This window comes from Squalius cephalus, assembly GCF_949319135.1.
Source record: "Squalius cephalus genome assembly, chromosome: 9".
In the NCBI taxonomy this organism is placed as follows: domain Eukaryota; kingdom Metazoa; phylum Chordata; class Actinopteri; order Cypriniformes; family Leuciscidae; genus Squalius; species Squalius cephalus.
Window position 1 is genome coordinate 10,623,814 of NC_137130.1, and position 19,825 is coordinate 10,643,638.

Consider the following 19,825-nt stretch of genomic DNA (forward strand, 5'->3'; position numbering starts at 1 on the left):
TAAATGCTCCAATGCTACTAAGCCTCAATTCTCGTAGTGATAATTACAATACCCAAGAAAAGGGTCTCCTATATGAGCATAATACAAAAAAGGCTTGCTTTCAATCTAAGAAAACTCAAAATTATGTTAAAACATAGTGTTAAAACGATATGCTCATACAGTCCTTGAGTGAATACCATGAAGGGAAAGGCATTTCAGTTGAGGTTTGATTGAGAGTATAAAACTCTTTCAGTTACATAATAATGAGCCCCTAAAACTGTAAGGGCTCATTCAGTCCAACATTTCAGAATATAAACTTATACATACATCCAGTAAATATGAATTCATACCATTATCACACCATATTTTAGAGTAGATCCTCTAAGCTTCACTATGAAACTTATTTGCTCCATATATATCACACAATTAATCTCTTCATCAGACTCAAAATGCAAAATAAAATTCTTAACACAGGAGCGATCAGTACTACTAAAGAAACGTATATATTTACACAACATATTCCATATGCAAAAGGCCCTAAAATCAGTGTTCTAGTTAGAGCTGCCATGTTCTCTCTCAGCAAAACCATTAAATTGAACTAATAGTGTGTCTTGAAATTATAGCACACTATTACCTAATAAAAATAAATCAAATATAATAATACTAAAATGTTTACGAATGGCAAAAGGTTAAACTTCTATGAACTATAAATTAGTGTATTTAGAAACAAGATGACAGATCAGCATCCACACAGGTTCCTCATTAAACATACCATTAAAAGTAAAATACTACATAATTGCATTACAGACACCTTCACTAGTCTTCTAACACCTAAACAGTAACAATCTCATCTCTAAACTATCACATATACACAGTGCAACTCCTTGGTATTTGTTCCCAGTTTTGTTTTTAAAATAATGTTTTTTATATTAGCATTCAAAAAAAAAAAGAAAAAAGATGCATACTTTTCAGTGAAGGCAAACTAATTAACAAACAAATGTTGTCTGATTTCATATAAAGGTCTACAAAAAGCACTTTTCTCTTTTTCTTAACACGTTGTTCGTGATAGGACAGCCCTTTAGGACCAAAATCTTGCGACATATTTCAAGATAATCAAAGAATCAGTCTTAAATGGGCAGTAAACGATTTTTGAGAAAGTGGATCGGACCGAGAACCAAAAAACACTTGTAGCCAATCAGCAGTGGGGGCGTGTCCACTCATGATGGGGGAGGAGAGAGAGTAAGCAAGAGGGAGATTTGAAGAAAGACTGTAGAAAGAAAGATGCCTGAGTGACATTACAAAGGAAAAAGGTCAGAGGAATATTACTGGAAAAAGAAGTCTAGGATCTGGCAAGAGCTTAATATTAAAAAAGCTTTCCAGCACTGGAGAGACCCAAGCGGGAAGGCCTGAAAACGTTGTGTTGTTTCTGCTCCATACTTGAGTAACATTGGTTTTGTTGTTTCACAGAACCAAGATATGCTGTTGTTGTAATGTTAGCTATATTATAAGTACAGTTTTGAGTGGCAAAGTTGTTTGTGGAGCTGGTGTGCTGCTGGTGGCAAACAACAAACTCTTGCTTATCTCGTGTACTGTATGTTTTTTTGTTTTGTTCTTCCTTGTAGTTCATTTGTCATGTTCACTTTATTTTTCGCGAAGCTTTATTTTGCTTTGCCTCAGCTATGATAAACAGACATCCACTCTTGCTTGCGTGTTCATGCATTTTTGGGGGCGGAGCAAAGGAGGAAGGGGTGTGTTTTTTTGAGTTGATTTCAAATATCAACAGTGTTTCTCAGAAATCACTTACTGCACCTTTAATCAAAGCTGAATTTTGTATATCCGATAGTTGTGATAAAACTAAATAGAGGTCCACAAGTCTGAGACCACTAATGACAATGCATTGTTTTTTTCATTTAATTTAGTATAAAATGTATTACAAAAGATATAACATCAGCATAACAATGCTGAGTTAAAAGTTGAATTAAAAATGTTAATACATTTCAGAATTTCTAAGTATTTGGTTTGTCATCCTTTGACATGACAGCAGCACCCAAGCTATACAGACATGATCAATGTATTTTTCTTTATTTTTCATAATATCTTTCCTATTTAAAATTTTCTCAAAATCCTAAAATGTTCTATATACTTACAAATATGTTTTTGTGTGTTTAATCCCAGCTTTTCAATGTAATCTCAGACTTCTGGACTGTATATGAATCAATTAAACGCTTTTAAACCTCTTCTAACGTATTTATCTTACACAATGGCAACATTCAAATTTCTATAAATGATCAAAAAAACAATTAAATTCAGCACTTTCACTAACCTTAACAGACATCTCACCTGCCTTCTCCATGCAAATTCACAAGCATCGTCAGTCACATGACCTGATATACGCTGATCAAAACATTACCAGCAGCAAGTACTTTCACAGAACAGCAGAGGAGCACCATGAGCTGAACACTAGAGAGAATATCTCCCATCATTCTCAGCCAGATGCCTAGGTTATGACCCAAAATGTTACAGGTCCATCAAAGAGACAAAGAGATCATTAATTAGCACCTGCATAACTGTGCTGCACGAACGCAGCTTCCATGACTATGGCTTCACATTGGATCTACAGCTCGCTGGCACCTGACAGCCAGGCAAGGAGGAGTGCAATCAATGGCTTTTCAATCCCATCTCTAGTCCACACCTCTGCATAGAGAGAGAACAGTTATCAGATCACAGACTACCCTACAGAAGTGATGGCCATTTTGCCCTCCACAGCAGCTAAACCTCAAGGGAAGCCTGTGGCAGCAAGCTATCCGTATTCACCCATTCCACCAGGACTAAATTCAGTCCCTGCCACAGAGGACAAACCCGATCAGCAGTGGAGTAAGACTTAACAGGAGCTGCCATAAGTTCACCACCAAACAGGAAGATCTGGAACAAGGATCTGAGAGAAAAAGAAAAAGAATTATATTATAATATAAAATACATTCATCTTTTTTTGCAAACAAACATTTTACTGCCTTTGAACCTTGTTATGTACATTGGCGGTCAAAAGCTTGGAAGTCTCTTATAGTCTCAGAGGCTGCGTTTATTTGATGAAAAATACAGTAAAAACAGCAATACTGTGAAATATTATTATCTTGGGGTTTCCATCCAGTGTTTTTTATACAATATCCCAAAATGCGCATACAAATAGGTGAATGTAAACAGCTAATGTGGTTATGTGAAGCATGTCAGACAGTAACTCACCTAAGCGAGCACTCTTGGTGGAGTTTAGAGGGGGTATCTCATGAGGGAGGGGGCAGTCGCTACAGAAGTCAGAGCAGGTGGGGCAGATGAGCTGCCCGCTGTAGACCCATCCATTCATTCGTATGCTCACGCTGATCACCTGACCAGTACGAACACATGGATAGGACTCGTTCTGCACCCAAACCAACAACCCTTGGGCTGTACAAGTCACCTGCACCACAAATCACAGTTTCAGTACACATAAATCATCAATTTCCCATGTTTTTTTGGGTTTCTTTTGGTTGAAATTGAACACGAAAAGCTGAGTTTGAAAAAAGACGAACTATAAGACATGAATCAAAGACTCTCTTTTTCTTGTTGAATGAAAGCTACGTGAACTGAACTTGAGCAGCAATCTGTTTAGTTTTTTTTTTTTTTTTTCATTAATTCTTTTGTCAATTGTCCTGTGAGGCAAAGAAAAATACAAACTCTTGTGTGAAAATTGAACTTTGTGTAACTGTTTTTTTTGTGCAAAAGGTTCTTAAAATATATATTTTTTTGACCTGAAACCCTTCAATGCTATTTGAAGCCCTATTCTATGCTATTGTGGGTATTGGAAGGAATTTATTTTATGTAACAGTGGTTTGAGCTATTTTCGGGGAAACTGAACTTCATTACATATATATATATTTTTTATTGACAAGTTTTGACTTGTCTGGCTCTCGAACAATTTAAATTAAATTTACATTTATTAAATAATCAAATTTGATTTGGGACAGCCACCGTTACAACATAATGCCCCAGTTCAAAGTGAAAAGATGATGAATGCTTTTATTATTTACTGTAAATTGTATTTACACAAAAAACTCACACACACGTATACTACCATTCAGAGAAATTAAAGAAATTAATACTTTTATTCAGCAAGGATGCATTAAATTGATCAAACGTTAAAGTAAAGACATTCATAATGTTATAAAAGATTGCCTTTTCAAATAAATGCTGTTCTTTTGAACTTTTTATTCATCAAAGAATCCTGGAAAAAAAAATTAGCCGTTTTCACAACTGTTTTCAACATTGATAAGAATAAGTAATATTTCTTGAGCACCAAATCAGCATATTAGAATGATTTCTGAAGGATCATGTGACACTGAAGACTGGAGTAATGATGCTGAAAATTCAGCTTTGCATCACAGGAAATCAGGAATACATTATTATTACATTAGATTATTTAAAATACATTAAAATTAACTAAATTTACTTGCATTAATTAATATATAAACTAAATGTAGCCTTCTTTCAAAAACTTTTTTAAAATCTTACAGAGCCCAAACTTTTGAACGGAATTGTATATCTAATGAGTTCACCCCTCAAAGCTAATATTGTTACCTTATAGCAACCACTGCCCCAGTCAGGGTAGGTCATTAGCTTGGTGCACTGCTCCATCACGAACGCTGACTTTTGGTACAGACACACTGATCCTGGGCCGTACTGTTCCGCCCCATAGTTTCTCCATGTGGCTAAAAAAGCAAACCCCAATACAGTCTCAACAGTTGTAGAATGGAAGAAGACTTTACATCCCAAAAAAAATACTGAGAGGATGTGAGGGAGAGGCATCTCACCTGGCTGGTTCTCATGTACCCTGCAGTAAGAGCTGCGCTGGTATTCCCCACCAACGTGCCAACTAAATTCCTGGCTAAAGGGACAGTAGTCTGCAATCTCCACAGCCCCTCCATACGCTGATAAATCCACCTCAGGGATGCCAGGGATATGGTCAAAATACTACAGGATGGAGAGGGTTTATCAATATGATTTAATCCAGAGGTTCTCTAACAGCTGACAGGACAGTAAAGGTAAAATAATGACCATCTCATCTGACAGCAGATACTGAATCAGGACAACACGTTTATCTCAGGCATTCTTTACTTACCTGTAACTGTGTCTGACATTTACATCCTGGATTTACACAATTAAAAAGCAACCAACAGGTACCATGTCAAGTCCATTCATTTTATTACTGCTTTTCACAATAGTCATTGTTTTAAGCAGATTTAAAGGAAAACAATGTTAATGTTTATAATATTTTAATGTGGGAACAGCAGATTGAGGATTGAGTGAAGATTACACACAGGCTCTTCACATTTGCATTTCTGCTGATCTTACCTGATACTCTACAGGAAGTGAATGAGGAAACTTTTGCAGGTTGCACACGGCCACTGCCAGCTGGTCCTGCCTGCAGGTGAGCTGCAGAGGTGCGCTCCTCACAGAATCACAGTACGGGCTCAGTGTTGGCCTCCTGTTTTATTCACACAAGGCAAAACCCCATCAGGGTCAGGTGTCAACCTTTGCCACTATACTATATATTTAAGTCTATGAAACTCCCATTTCTCTAGATAATGTACAATAAGACATTGGGATCAATCAAAAATAAAGAACTGGTGCAACTGTACAACATTCATAATCTGTTTGGGTAGCACTAGTAATGTCACAAGTTTGATTCCTACAGAAAACATGAACTGATAAAATCTATCATTTTTATGCACTGTAATGCCATTTTTTGCCATTATCCGCCGAAATGCATAAAAGGAAGTCCACTTACTACAACAACAGATTTATTCGAGAGTGCACACAGAGTTGTATTATGCATTTTTATATATTTTTTATTTATGCATCTCACATATAAAAGCTTACGTATGGCGGTGTTGGTCTATCCAGAATTTACAGCTTTTCATCACAAAGTCGCACCCCAAACCTCTTCCCCACTCCAGGTTCTCTGCCATACTATAATTGGCCTTGTACCACCTTAAAACATAAGATAGCACAGAGGAGTCACTCACAAGACAACCTTACAATTCTGGTACTTAAATTCCAATTAAATATGAATGTTAACACATGAATCAACTGCATTAGCGAAGAGCAACAATACTTCTCTAACCCTGTATCCTCCATTATGGCCAAAGTAATTCTGGAAAACACTCTGTTCTGGGTGTGAGATCCAGTCATTGCCTCATTCTGTTCGAATAAAACATTCTGAAATCAGATAGTACTTTGACAGTACTGACACTGAAACTGTTTAGCGTACGTCTCATTACCTCTAACAGACGTTTTTCCCAGTGGTTGAACTCTGTTCCAGCACCTCCCTGGTTCTCCAGTTCCATGCCCTCTAGAATGGGGCAATTAAAATGTCTCCTGGCTTCCTCCTGTTAAAACAACAAAACAAATCGTGTGGCACAATGGACTATATGCATGATATGAAGTTCCTTTAAAAGGAAAGAAATAGAAATACTTACCACTACACGTGGAGTGGCCAAAAGATGGACGGTGTGTCTAACCATTTGGCCACCACGGATGTCCCACAGCCGAGTTGCTCTTTTAATGACTTTATCGCTCCACTGATATAACCCTAAACTGAGAGAGAGATATAGAAAGAAATAAAAACAGTGTATGTCAGGGCTCTATACTGTGACTAAATGTTTGCATTTTGTGACCTCTTTTTCTGCCGGTGTGACTGAATTTTGTTAGAGGTGATAACTGATAAGCGCTGACATTTCTGTTGCATATGAGAAACATTAAATGGCAAACACGGCAAAATCGGAACAAAACTTAGTGGCAACGGTGCCACTGCTTTCAAATGTTAAAACATTATCATGTTATATGTTTGGCAACAATTCTTTTAACCCTAAGTGATGGGAGTGTGTAGCTTTTTATTTCTTAAACAACCATGTAGGAAGAAACATAATGGCCATATTCCAGAATGACAATGTCAAGATTCAGCAAGCTCAAAACGGTTGAGAGGGAGCATGAAGAATCATTTCCACACGTTACCTCTGAGTCCAGATCTTAAATTCATTGAGAGTCTTTGGGATGAGATGGAGGAGACTTTACAGAGCGCTGGACTCTTGCATTGTCAATACAAGATCTTGACCGAAAATTGATGCACCACTTGATGGAAATAAATGTTGTGATGTTATTTCCATCAAGAGGTGAATACATTTTTGGTCAAGATCTTGTATTGACAATGCAAGAGTCAAGCACTCTGTTTTTTCGTTGTTGTTTTTTGGAAGTAACATTACATAGGCTTGAAACTGAATTGAAATGAATATACAAACATAACCATCACCTTTCATTGTATGCAGGCAGACCACTTGCAGAACGTGGTGTCAAAGGTTTCCCATCATCATCATGGTAAAACGCAAAGAGTCCTGCTGAAAAACCCTAAGAAACAAAGCACATAATTGAACAATCTATAAAAACTATAAAGCTCTTTCATGGTCTCTGTGTCAAGTGGATGTATAGAGTTTAATGTTGTTACCAGGGCATGTATGATCTCGTGTTTGACTGTGGAAAGCATTCCTTCAAACTCCTGAGGTTGAGTGGAGATCATATTGGGACACAGATTGGCATATCCAGCGATGGGCCTGTATTAAGAAATTTTGTGCTTACTATCAGAAGCACACTAGACCACAGCAAATCAAAATCACCTACATTCCTACTTGCCATTACCTGTCCAGTTCAGACTCCAGCTGGCAGTACGCCGCATAGGCTACGATGTTCTCTTGTCCACAGCGCTCTGTGGTCATCGCACTCACGTACAGCACAAAATCTGCCCTCGCCACCCCCTCACCATCGGGAGGACCGGCGGGACCGCAGGACTTTCCAGACTCACTGCAAACCCTGCATTGCTAAAGAAGAAGAACTCGTTCAAATACATATTAACTTTCAATATAATCATATTTCTCAAAATTACTATATTTTTCCTTTTTTAGCTTTAAAAATCTAGACATGATACTTCTGTATATATTACTAGATCATCACAATCGGGGGAGGAATTAATCTCTTCTAACAATTTGCTTCCCTTGCTTGGCGTTTGCGTACTTTGTCACAGATGAAGTGGATTAGATGCAATATTTGTCAAATACACGTTTGAGACGTTTTCATGCTTGCAACAGAAATACTCAATACTTTATGTAATGCAAACAGACTCCACACACAAGTTTCCTTGTTTCTTGTGAATTATGTAAATACACCATTCCTATTTAACTTATTTCTGTTTTAAAGCATCATCCTTTTAACACCCACAAATCACACAGTAAAATCTGACCACATTTTAATAAAGGACCCCTCAAATTATTAGGCTGATAGAGACATTTTGATTTTAATACAATGCTCATTATGCGCCAACGGGTAGACTAAATAGGCTTTGGTGGGAATATCAAACAAGTATGAAATTTGTATGTGGAACATTGCTCACATTAAGCAACCATAATGAAAACATGAGGAACAAATGTCTTGATGTTTTTGGACTTCCTAATCTATATGGTTTATATGCAACAAAAAAAACAGCTATACTATACTGTATATACAGACAAAAAATATTGAAATAAAAACAAGTAACACATTTTTGGAGGGACCCACCTGCAAATGTTGTTCAGGGACAACAACTGGGCCACACTTGGTGATGCCCGCACATGGTCCCTGACAGTAGCGATGTGGATCATCTCTCTTTCTAAGGTACTGATTGGTTTCACATTGCCTAATAATTTAGGAAAAATATATTGGGATTAAAAACAGACACTAATTAGATTAAGTAGCCACCAAGCATCCAGAAGGCCAGACCCGAGAGCAATTTTAAGAGGATTTGCTGGCAGACAACACTAGCTCAGAAGAGATTTACCTGCTCAGCAATATTGGGCCAGACTGCCTACGAACCCTGAAGGCCTCCTGAAGATAATCAATAGCCTGTGGGAGGAGCTTGTCCTTGAAACAAAGCAGACAAAGATCAATAATGCATGCATGCATCCTACTTTTAGGCCATTTTTAAGATTTAACAAATAACATTTGACTGATGAAATCTTGACCACAGAAGTCAAAATATACCTTCACAAGGCTGCTTTTGTCTTCATCTAACCTGTGCGAGCAGTAAAGACATTGTGAAGTCAATGCATGGTCACGATAATGTGGCATTCCTGCATTTAATAAAATATAAATCAATAACTAACCCATCCAAGCTGGAGTCGTACTCTATCTGGATCTTTAACTGCTGGTTAGTGCTTCTTTTGATCAATCTATCTGGCTTTAGAAACACTTTATGTATCACCTAGAAGGGCAAACCAGAGAGATTGGTTAAATAATAGGTCACACGTTGTATTAGGTGTATTTAACTATGCACCTACATAAAAATAAGTATAATGTATTTATTGTGTTCATGTTGTATTGTAAAACACATTTGCTGCTACTGGGGTGGGATAGGGATAGGTTTGGGTATGGTATGGTATGGTATGAGTAGGTTCAAGGGTGGATTAAGAGGTAGGGGAAGGGTCAACAGTACAATTAGATGTAATTACCGATATTATTTTAATAACATTCAGGTACTTTTTTAAAATATTATATATATTGTATAAGTACAATGTAAAAACATGAATGTACACAATAAGTGCATTGTATCAAATAAATGCTATTAGTAGTACATAGTAGTTAAAGACACCTAATATAAAGTGGGACCAAATAATATTAAATAATAGTATTTTATAGATTATTTGAGCAATGAGTAGACTTTCATTTAAAGAAAAAATAAGTTTGGACTGCTATACAATTTTTGTGTTACACATAAGATATAATAGAGATTTAGAACAACATGAAGATGAGTATTATGAGTTGGGTTTTTTTTTTTTTTTTTTTAAGGTGAACTATACTTTTAATGTGACACCATCCTGATAAATGTCTTTTAAAGGGAAAGTTCACCCAAAAATGTAAATTCTGTCAAATGTGTCACCTTCATGTCACATTCTTTCTTCTGTGGAACACAAAAGGAGACTTGAGGCAGATTGACAGCCTCAGTCACCATTCATTTTGAAGGAAAAAAAGCGCAGAATGATGAAATTAGGAAGGCACCCAAACAATTTGGAACAAATCTCATTTTGGGGGGAGCAGAAGAATGAATAAAAGAGAAGAGGGACTGACCTCTGTAGGCAGGGGCACTTTATGGTCACAGGTGTGGGTCTGTGCGCCGGTGCTGATGAAGATGATGATGGTGTTAAGGAGTAAAGCGGATGTAGCTGATCGTGGCTGTCGCCATCCTGACGCCATCATTTAAACCGTGACATTAACAGTCATATCTCCGTCCTGTCATGCTGCAGAGAGCCCTTCGATACCGCACAAAATTGAGGGATATTCTGTGAGAAAACTAGCAGTTCATTAAACCGGCTTCACCCATAAACCCAGAGCAACGTGAATGCAGAAACAACGCTTCACCATGTCAAAATAAAAGTCTGCACCCAACATAAATAGTGTATATTCTGCACTAATCTTCTGCAACGAACTTACTATGTACTTAACTTACCCAAAAAAGTGAAGGACAGTTGGGGCACCCATTGACATATATTGACAATTATATATTTTTTGTCTATATGGAAGTCAATGGCTACCGACCGTCAACTGTCTGTTTACCAACATTCTTCAAAATATCTTCTTTTGTGTTCAACAGAAGAAAGAAACTCATTCAGATTTGAAACAACATGAAGGTGAGTAAATGCTGACATTTAATTTTGAGGTGAACTATCCCTTTAACACTTTGCTCACATGGCCTCAGAGAGTGGTGTCTACTTTTGGACAATAAAAGTTATTTTCAATAAATTCAATTCTAATTTAAATACAATTTTGTGTAAAATTGACATTATAACACTTAATATTTGAAGAATGAGTCAAAAATAGTTAAGAGATTATGTATATAGTTATATAGTATGCTACACACTTGACCTCATTATTACAGTGCATTCAGTGGTTTTCATCTTGAACAACAGTAATAAAAAAATAAAAAAGATAGTTCAATCAAAAGATTTTTGTTTTAAAATACAGATTTAAAAAAAAAAAAAGGCAGTATTAGTTTGCCCAACAATATTAATCCAAACTGATTTCAATCAGTGCAAATCATAGGAAAAATGATAACACATAATTCAGACATTCAGATATAATTGCAAAACAATAAGCCAAAATATAAAATTATTTATTTTTTTAAAGAGTATAGAAAATCAAATTTAATTGCAGAATCATCTACAGTATACAAAGCCTTGGTCACATGGTTAAATGAGTACAAAAAAGAATGAAGTATTCTGTAGATACTATTTTAAACAAATCCAAATGAACTGAATAAAGTATTGTGTAGATAATATTCTAAACAAATCAAAATGATTTGAATAAAGTATTCTGTAGATAATATTCTAAACAAGTCTAGACAAATCAGTCCTACCTCCTAAAGAGCAGCAAACAGGTTTGTTTCAAAGAAATATTTGTCTATATAGGCTGTGTCAGGTACTGCTTATTTGAGGCACAGGTACACAGTATCTGACTCAGAGTTTGAGTTTCCCAGCCAGTGAGCTGCAGGGGTAAAGCCGTGAGAACCGGCCCAGCGTCCACACAGGAAACACATTCCTGTAAGAGGTGTAGCTGATGGCACAGCTTTTATTGAACACTCCAGAAATGTTCTCCTGAAAAGAGGGAAACAACCCAGCACATTTTATTAGACAGATTGAGAGAACTCAGATGAATTATGGAGACAAGGGAACAGCATTGCTCACCTGTGGCCAGTCTCCATTGGGCAGCTGCTTATCAATCAAAACTTGAATGCCTCGCTCAATCACTCTAATGTCAGGGTACCTAAAATAAAAAAAAGACATTTGTTTTGTAAATTAAGGATGCACTTCTGTAAAGGTATCTAAAAACTCTCTACCTTACCTGACAGCCATCAACCCCAGCAAAGCCCAGCAAGTGTTGTGGATCTGTGAGTTCTTGCTCTGAACGTAACATCGCTGCTCACATGACTCAAAGTCCTCGCCCCAGCCTCCATCCTCCATCTGCTTCGACAGAAGGAACTCACAGGCATGTTTCACCTCCACACAAACAGATCTGCAACACAGAAAAGACATGAATGAGGATGCTAAAGTTGCCCTATAATACAATAACACCATTTATCGTGCACTTTAAAACTTTGCAAATGTTTTGCATTTATAAACAGCTATATTACACACTGCATAAAAGGTAATATCTGAAAAAGCATAATAGGGGCAAAGTAAATTAACATCAACATCAGGACACACCCAAATAACATACCCATTTTGGAAAGTGTGGCCCATACATGCAAATGCCTCCAGACCAAACCAGGCTCCATATGTGAAACAGACTCCCCAAGACCTAAGACAAGCAACAAAGGCACTGAGTGTCCAAAGACAATATACTTCATAAACAGACTAAGAAGCAACAGAATAATGTCTCTGATAATAAATGAACCAACGCGTACCCTTCCCATGAGCCATCAGGTCTTTGAACCCTCCTGCAGTAGTCCAGCCCCTGCTGAAGAGTACTCCTATGTGATCAAGAGGTGTGGTTTAACGAAATTATTTTTCTAACCTCAATATGCTGAAATATTGTGCTTGTGTGTACCTAATTTCTTTTGCTCTGTGCTCAGGATATATACTGTGAAAGTGTTTGAGTGCCTGCATTACAGCTGAGGTGCACTCAACATACGTGTAGTCGATCATAATATCACCTGAGAGAGAAAAAAAAAGAGAGAGAAAGAATCAGACATGTCAAGTCTGATGGAAAATACATTGACAACTGAATGTGATATTTTACTGCATGCTCACCAAATACTTCAGAAGGGTTCAGCAGCTCCAGCAGTTTCCCGCCACGTTTGGTCTCATATGTGGCAAACCCTCCATCAGGATTTCTCATGCTTAGCAGCTGAAACAGAATCACAGAAATTTACACAAAAATTACAGCACCGTTCAAAAGTTTGGGGTCAGTACGATTTTTTTTTATAAGAAATTAGTACTTTCATTCAGCAAGGATGCATTAAATAGATTTTTTTTTAAAGTGACAGTTAAAGGTTGGGTAGGTAAGAATTGTCTAAAGAACTTTTTTTCAAATTGGCTTAAACTGTCTTTATATACCAATACATATTTAAAATGTAAGTACTTTGAAAAAGAGAGTATAAAAATTGAGTGACTATAGTGTATTTAATCTTCAAAAAACACAGCTCATTAATTCCTACCGGGACGAAACAAGTGATTGGCTTGCGCGACTGTCACTCTCCGTCGCCATGACTACCGCCGCTATTACTGGCTCTGCCGACGTGCGCGCAGCATACATGCCAACCCTCCCGATTTTTCCGGGAGACTCCCGAATTTCAAAGCCCCTCCCGAAAAGCTCCCGGACCGACCTTTCTCCCGAATTTCTCCCGATTTCCACCCGGACAATAATATTGCTACACCATCCGTCACTGGGCGCCGTTTCAGACCAAACGCTTGCGCTCCCATGGCGTCTGTCGTTGCTATGCAACCAAACTGCGCTCTCCATGATGACGACGAAGAAGTATCAGCAAAGGCTTAATTGATTCCTAGCCCTCGCATTAGCTTTACTACTAGATATATTTCTGGAGATGAGAAGGAAAAACCCGCCTGGAAAAACTAGCGCACGTTGCTTCCATTATGAGCGTGCTCACCGCGGCCGCGCGCCTACGGTTGAAATAACGACCTTGAGCGCGGAAAAGACGCGATATGTGAACGGCCCCTAGTCTGAAATGAAAGGCAAGAACAGCTATTTATTTAGCTTTAGACTGTTACATGAAAATTTAAAAATGAAATGTCATAATTATAATGTTTTGAGAGTTTACCTATGTAATTGTTGCATTAGGCTATGAATTAATCAATGTTTATTGATAAGATCTAGCTATTTCATGTCTTTTCATTTACAGTAGCATGAACCACGAGTAGTCGAGTAACTCGAGTATTGTTTTGATAAGAAATCGACTAGCAGAAATCAGTAGTCGTGCAACCCCTAGTAGAGGAGTGTTGTTGTTATTGTACAAATTAGGGTCTAACCTCCTGGAGAGAGGCCTTAAGGAATTGAATTTGTCAAATCAATTAATTACATTTTTCTTTGCGTTTGTGTGTGTGATATATATGACGACATATATTCTACATGTTCGAATATATACATGTATATTCAACACCCCCCCCCCCCCCCCCCCAATTCTGAGGTCTCAAGGTTGGCAAGTATGACGCGCAGTCGCGCACCCGTTTTTAGGTGGGAGTGAATGGAATTAATGAGCTGTGTTTATTGAAGATTAAATACACTAGAGTCACTCAATTTTTTATACTCTCTATTTCAGAGTACTTGCATTTTAATTATGTATTGGTATATAAAGACAGTTTAAACAAATTTGAATAAAAGTTTTTTTAGACAATTCTGACCTACCCTACCTTTAAGACATTTGAAATAAATGCTGGGTTTTTTTTAATTCATCAAAGAAAAGAATCCTTAAAGCTACACTGTGTAGTTTTTTAAGTTGATTCTTAGCAAAAAACACTTTGTTCTTTCAAAATGATATGTGCTCATTAATGTGTAATTACTTCTACCAACTAATCAAGTATTCTCATAAGCGTAGAATCTGCCATTTAGAATACATACGAGCTAGTCACTCGAATGGCAGAAGCCATGTTGCGCCTCCATCTTGTAAATACATTAGCCAAAGAGGGACATATCTGGAAATTCAAGCTTCGCCTTTCGCGTTTTTACACTCAGTGGCACCGTGACGAATGCGAGGGGGAGATTACTCGCGACTGCCGGCAGATTTGAAATAATACGGCCACCGTAGGAGTTAATACGCCCTCGGAATGGGAAGAGCTAGAAAGTAATATTCAGTTGGTAATCATAAACAATTTCACCGCTAGATGGGAGAAAATCCAACACAGTGTAGCTTTAAAAAAAATTATCATGGTTTCCACAAAAAAATGTTAAGCAGCACAACTATTTTGAACATTGATAAAAATAAGAAGTTTCTTGAGCACCAAATCAACCTCTTAGAATGATTTCTGAAGGAGCATGTGACTGAATCCTGGAGTAACAGCTGCTTTGCACAGGAATAAATTACATTTCAAAGTATATTCAAATAGATGTTATTTTACATTGTAAGAATATTTCACAATATTTCAACTGTATTTTTTATTAAATAATTGCAGCCTTGGTGAACAAAAGAGACTTTTTTCAAAAACATGAAAAAAAGTCTTACCACCCCCAATTTTGAACAATAGTGTATATGATTATTGTGTTTTCTCTGACACAGTTTGTGAGTTTGGATGCGTTTTACTTCAGTGGAAGGAAGCCGTGGTCGGATGAGCATGAGAGAAGTGCTGCCCTACAGTATGTAGCCTATGTATAACATGAGCCTATGGATAAAAACATAATTAACTTATACTTGAACCCTCTGTTTCAAGTAAAGAAAGCTACAATTTTTGAGGGACTTAGAGTAAAGACGGGGACTAAAGACAGTCTAACACTGTCTATGTTGTGCGTTGAAGAGATTTGAGTCATAAAGAGGCTCAGTGTGGTATAGTGGCGTAAGCTCAGAGCTGGTAACTGGGAGATTTGCTTATTAGGAGTGAGCCAGGAGTCATTAAACAAGACACTTAACCCTAGGTTGCTGCAAGGGGATTGTTACTATAGTAAGTGTAATGTAAATCAGATTATTGTGGCTCTGTAAGTCAGTCAGAGAATGTTAAACATGTTTCTATTGCAAATAAGGCTTTTACCACATTGACAGCATCAAAGAGTCTTTCCGTGGGAATGTTTTCTTTGAGGAAACTGCACTGCTCCTGCAGTAGCATCACAGATTTCAGCCCTTCTGCCGTGCAGTCCGCAACTATCCAGCCACAGTCCCGTGTGCTGAAGGGAAAACCTCCCTGAACCACACAAACTCATTTAAGTATTTAAGAGCAAACTAAGAATGATTAAGAAAGCTGAAATGTATACCACAAATGTTTACCTTGTTCATTTGTCTGTAGTATTTCTCATATTCCGGAGGGTTATCTTTGATCTACAATAATGAGCAAGTGGTTAGACCTCATAGAGAGACCCAATGAATACATTTCAGTCTAAGACCACAAATAACTTTAAATGTTACATTTTTTAATACATAAAAACCGACCTTTGTTGCAATGTTGCAAATTTGAACAAATTTGATCAGTGACCTTTTTTTAATTTATTTTACAACATAACTTTACTTTGATTTATTTTTTCAAAACCACAAAACTTTGATTATTATTCGAATTTAAAGAAAAATCTCAAGATTTTTAGTGTGGTCTCACACTTTTGAACACAGTTTAAAAGCTATATACATAAAGAGGCAGTAATAATGAAGAATATGATGTTTAAAAATGAGATTTAATCATGCTCACCTGAGTTAGATCAAGGAAATGATGGGCTTGTGTGAGGCACTCTGTAAACCTGGGGATGTCCTGGGCACCTGCCTGTTCAGAAAACAAGCCCAACTGATCAGAGAAATCAGCAGTTATGTGCCAGCTTCAGATTTATTAATATTAGATATGTACCTCAAGAAATGCTTGCACTGCGAATGTAGTATCCCATAGCTGTGATCCATTTGTACCCTGATAGAAATATAATTGCAGTTACAATGTTAGTAATACAATTAAAAGTGTTTAACTGATCAGATAAAACAAACTTTAGAACCAAAAAGTTTCGATTTGTTCATCATGACAACAGCTCACCTGCATTTTCATGCCATCCAAACCCATCCTGGATCATTGGGGATCACAAAAAGGAAGTATAAATATTAGTATAATTATATAATATATACAGCATTTAATTAAAATCAGGTCACTAACCATAGGTAGTCAGGAATCCTTGACACATGCTCCTGGAAGACAGGTGATGTGGGTCCGTCCACATACCAGCGTACCAACATATTGATCGTTTTCGAGATCTGTGAAAACAGATAACAATAAATGATGAATCATTTTGATAAAACATTACAATAATAATAGGTGAGTGTATTAAGAAAGTAAAATGGAGTCAATATTGATTTCATGCTGACTTTACATTACATAAAACAAAATGTCTTCTCTTTTCTCTCACCGGGCCGATGCTGATACACTTAGTGAAGCGATCGTCTGCTTTAATATGGTCATATAGCTCCTCGACTGCTTTTCCTCTCAGCATAGTGCTGTGATGAGCTTCATACACATTCAGGATCACTGTAAGACCATGTTTGAGAGTGTTATTAACAGAAAACTAAAAACAAATCTTATTTTTTACAGAGATGCCACACTTCTCTCACAATAAGCAATAGTAAGCAAGGTGCTGTGTGGTGTGTACAAGTCACAGGCTGCAATGTTGTTCCTCTGAGCTGGCCAGTCAATAGTTGAGTAATCCTGGACATACAGCTCCTGTTTAAAGGCCAAAAACAACAACTGTGACTGGAATACTTGAGTTCAAAAAGTTAACTCAAAAAGTTGTCTCAGAGTGACCTCTAGTGGCGAAACTGTGAAACTTCACCTGTCTTAAACTGAGCACCAGAGGATCTTCATCAGCGGACAGTCTGACCGCATAGCAGTAGCTCATGGGCAAGTAGACCTGCCGACAGTGGCACCATAAGGTGGAGGGATGTGCCGGCACCCAGGATGGGAACAGCCTGACAGAATATATCGCAAAACAAATGCAACTACATAAATGTCGAAAACAAAAGCTTCAATAAGTTTGTAAACTAATAAATTCTCTATGTACCACATCTCTGGTAAGAGCGTATTCATTCCTTCCCAGCTGTATACGTTGAGGATGGCCAACCAGAATTTACCCCAAGAGGGTATGCCGACAGCACCACCTAACAGAGCAGGACAATACTGAGACTGGACCACTTTATTTCATTCATTACATTGCATATGAACATACACGTGACTGTCTATATATAAGCAAACTCAGACCTTTGCTGTATAAAGTATTCCTTGCCCGAACCATATCTGGATCATCAGGCCCAACTCCCAGAATTCTCAAGGTGGTATAATTCAATGCTGTTCCAAAAACAGTAGACTTGTCTTCAATGTGCCTGGAAAATTTATATTTGTGTTCATCATCAAGTCATAAAGTTATCCCAGTAAAGTAAGACATTAAATGACAAATAATATTAATATTGGTCTGTTTTTAGGACCAAATTTCACAACATTGTGACATTATATTCATGAAAATTTGACCCAGAATTCTCATTATTGTAATGCATCTGGACAATTTACTTTTTTACTAGGATTATTCTCATATTCCAAATATTCGTTCATAATTCATTCATAATAAATTCATAATATCACTCACAGGCCCCAGCCTCCATCAGGCAGCTGCACAGAGCGGAGATATCTAACCATTTCCTGCTTCCATGCATCTGGCAGAGGGATCTTAGCAATATGGCAGGTTATGAGCAGACCTGAAATCCATCAACAAATAGGTGATAAAAGGAAAATTTAACACAACAAAAGGAATAGCTTTGAAATTCTGATATTTTTGACTGTAGGAACCCTGTATTTATCAGTGTGTGCATTAAGTAGACCTTTATTCAAGTTACTTTATTATTTTATTATTATTGGCTACTTTATTAGACTCAATAATGCATGGGTTTCATCTAATAACTAAAAGTCTTTCCAATCGGCTTAGCCATAAATCACCTGGAAGTAAGAAAAGGGGTCCACCATAATCCCCGGCCCAATGTCCATCTTCGGCCTGGAGGCGGCTGTAGAAGTCCATTCCCTTCAGTGCAGCTTCTACTGCAGTGCGTGCGGCAGGGGACGCTGAGGTTAACTCACTCTGAGGTCAAAGAAAAACAGATTAGATATGAACATGAATATATAAATGAATTGCATAACATACACATTTGTCTGTAATGTAATGTTTACCGTATCCAGTCCCAGAGAGTGAGACTCCAGCATACTCTGCTGTCTCTCCATGCTGTCTGCCTCCTCAATGTACCTCCAGGTCTGTCTGCCCTCCACATTACACAACCTCCAGCGGCTGAGATCCGTCACCGGCTCAGTCTTATAGGGGCCCCCCCTTCTCCTCAAACACCTGAATAAAACCATAAAATGTTACACATTTGGATGGGCATTTTTAAAATATAAAACCACAATAACATTTTTCAAGTAATTTACAACAGGTACATAAAACAGATACACATTTTTTAAACATGTACCTGTAACTTTTTTTTATTACTTTATTTAAAATTTGGTTAGATTTGTCAGTAAAAACCTGGATATAAAATACATATATTCTCTTTGTTAAAATAAATAAAACACCTTGATCTTATATTATAATAAAGACAACATTAACTGATATGCATATTGTCTGTATTATCGGGCACTGACATTTTGAATACTACCACTGGCACTACTACTACTACTACTAATAATAATAATAATAGTAATAATAATGCTATTTAAAACCAAAATCGTCATTGTTTATTATAGCTATTGGTTTGTTTGACGCGTCTTAAATAAATGTATTTCAGATCTGCATGATTTTAAAATAACATATGTATTCACAAATATGAAACAAATTATACTTACGTTCCCTCTGTCATCTTTGAAGTGCAAGAGCAAAACTTGTAAACTGAAAAGAACCAGTCATATTTCAGCTGATTGGGACGCTAAACGCCTCCTTCAAATCGCCCTGGGAAATGTAGTTCTTTATTCACCCTAGATCGTTCTCAAAACGGTAAAAGAACGCAAAGGAGCTTCATCCCCTAAACTACGTTTCCCACAATACATAGCGCGGCCTTCCGAGCGTGATATCGAATGGA

The 19,825-nt window shown here is 37.3% G+C and overlaps 2 protein-coding genes across 2 annotated transcripts; both read right to left on the reverse strand.

Moving 5' to 3' along the window:
• Nucleotides 1-1,601: 1,601 nt before the first annotated feature.
• lmln (leishmanolysin-like (metallopeptidase M8 family)) lies at nt 1,602-10,450 on the reverse strand. Its single transcript, XM_079880359.1, has 17 exons — nt 10,159-10,450; nt 9,198-9,295; nt 9,076-9,106; nt 8,873-8,955; nt 8,614-8,731; nt 7,702-7,880; nt 7,511-7,616; nt 7,319-7,413; nt 6,489-6,606; nt 6,291-6,398; nt 6,134-6,210; nt 5,890-6,000; nt 5,362-5,494; nt 4,821-4,980; nt 4,588-4,718; nt 3,220-3,430; nt 1,602-2,914 (listed from the first exon to the last, which is right to left on the reverse strand). The coding sequence occupies exons 1-17, from the start codon at nt 10,285-10,287 to the stop codon at nt 2,814-2,816; spliced, it is 1,989 nt and encodes a 662-aa protein (XP_079736485.1). The 5' UTR covers nt 10,288-10,450; the 3' UTR covers nt 1,602-2,813.
• A 255-nt stretch (nt 10,451-10,705) lies between these two features.
• On the reverse strand, nt 10,706-19,680 carry lss (lanosterol synthase (2,3-oxidosqualene-lanosterol cyclase)). Its single transcript, XM_079882133.1, has 22 exons — nt 19,593-19,680; nt 18,927-19,095; nt 18,699-18,837; nt 18,352-18,460; nt 17,970-18,091; nt 17,773-17,869; nt 17,545-17,680; nt 17,327-17,435; nt 17,125-17,243; nt 16,875-16,972; nt 16,758-16,785; nt 16,581-16,637; nt 16,428-16,499; nt 16,016-16,066; nt 15,783-15,932; nt 12,837-12,933; nt 12,634-12,739; nt 12,491-12,556; nt 12,304-12,384; nt 11,929-12,099; nt 11,772-11,850; nt 10,706-11,681 (listed from the first exon to the last, which is right to left on the reverse strand). The coding sequence occupies exons 1-22, from the start codon at nt 19,604-19,606 to the stop codon at nt 11,544-11,546; spliced, it is 2,208 nt and encodes a 735-aa protein (XP_079738259.1). The 5' UTR covers nt 19,607-19,680; the 3' UTR covers nt 10,706-11,543.
• Between the last annotated feature and the right edge of the window lie 145 nt (nt 19,681-19,825).

Excerpts from the sequence above, each read along its gene's own strand:
- lmln (XM_079880359.1), bottom strand. The coding sequence starts at position 10,287 with ATGATGGCGTCAGGATGGCGACAGCCACGATCAGCTACATCCGCTTTA. Across the intron at positions 8,956-9,075 it reads ACAAAAGCAGCCTTGTGAAG|GACAAGCTCCTCCCACAGGC; the intron begins GTATATTTTGAC and ends CTTTGTTTCAAG. Across the intron at positions 7,881-8,613 it reads TCCCTGAACAACATTTGCAG|CAATGCAGGGTTTGCAGTGA; the intron begins GTGGGTCCCTCC and ends CTTCTTCTTTAG.
- lss (XM_079882133.1), bottom strand. Across the intron at positions 18,092-18,351 it reads CCTGATGGAGGCTGGGGCCT|GCACATTGAAGACAAGTCTA; the intron begins GTGAGTGATATT and ends TAAATTTTCCAG. Across the intron at positions 17,436-17,544 it reads TGGTGCTCAGTTTAAGACAG|GAGCTGTATGTCCAGGATTA; the intron begins GTGAAGTTTCAC and ends GCCTTTAAACAG.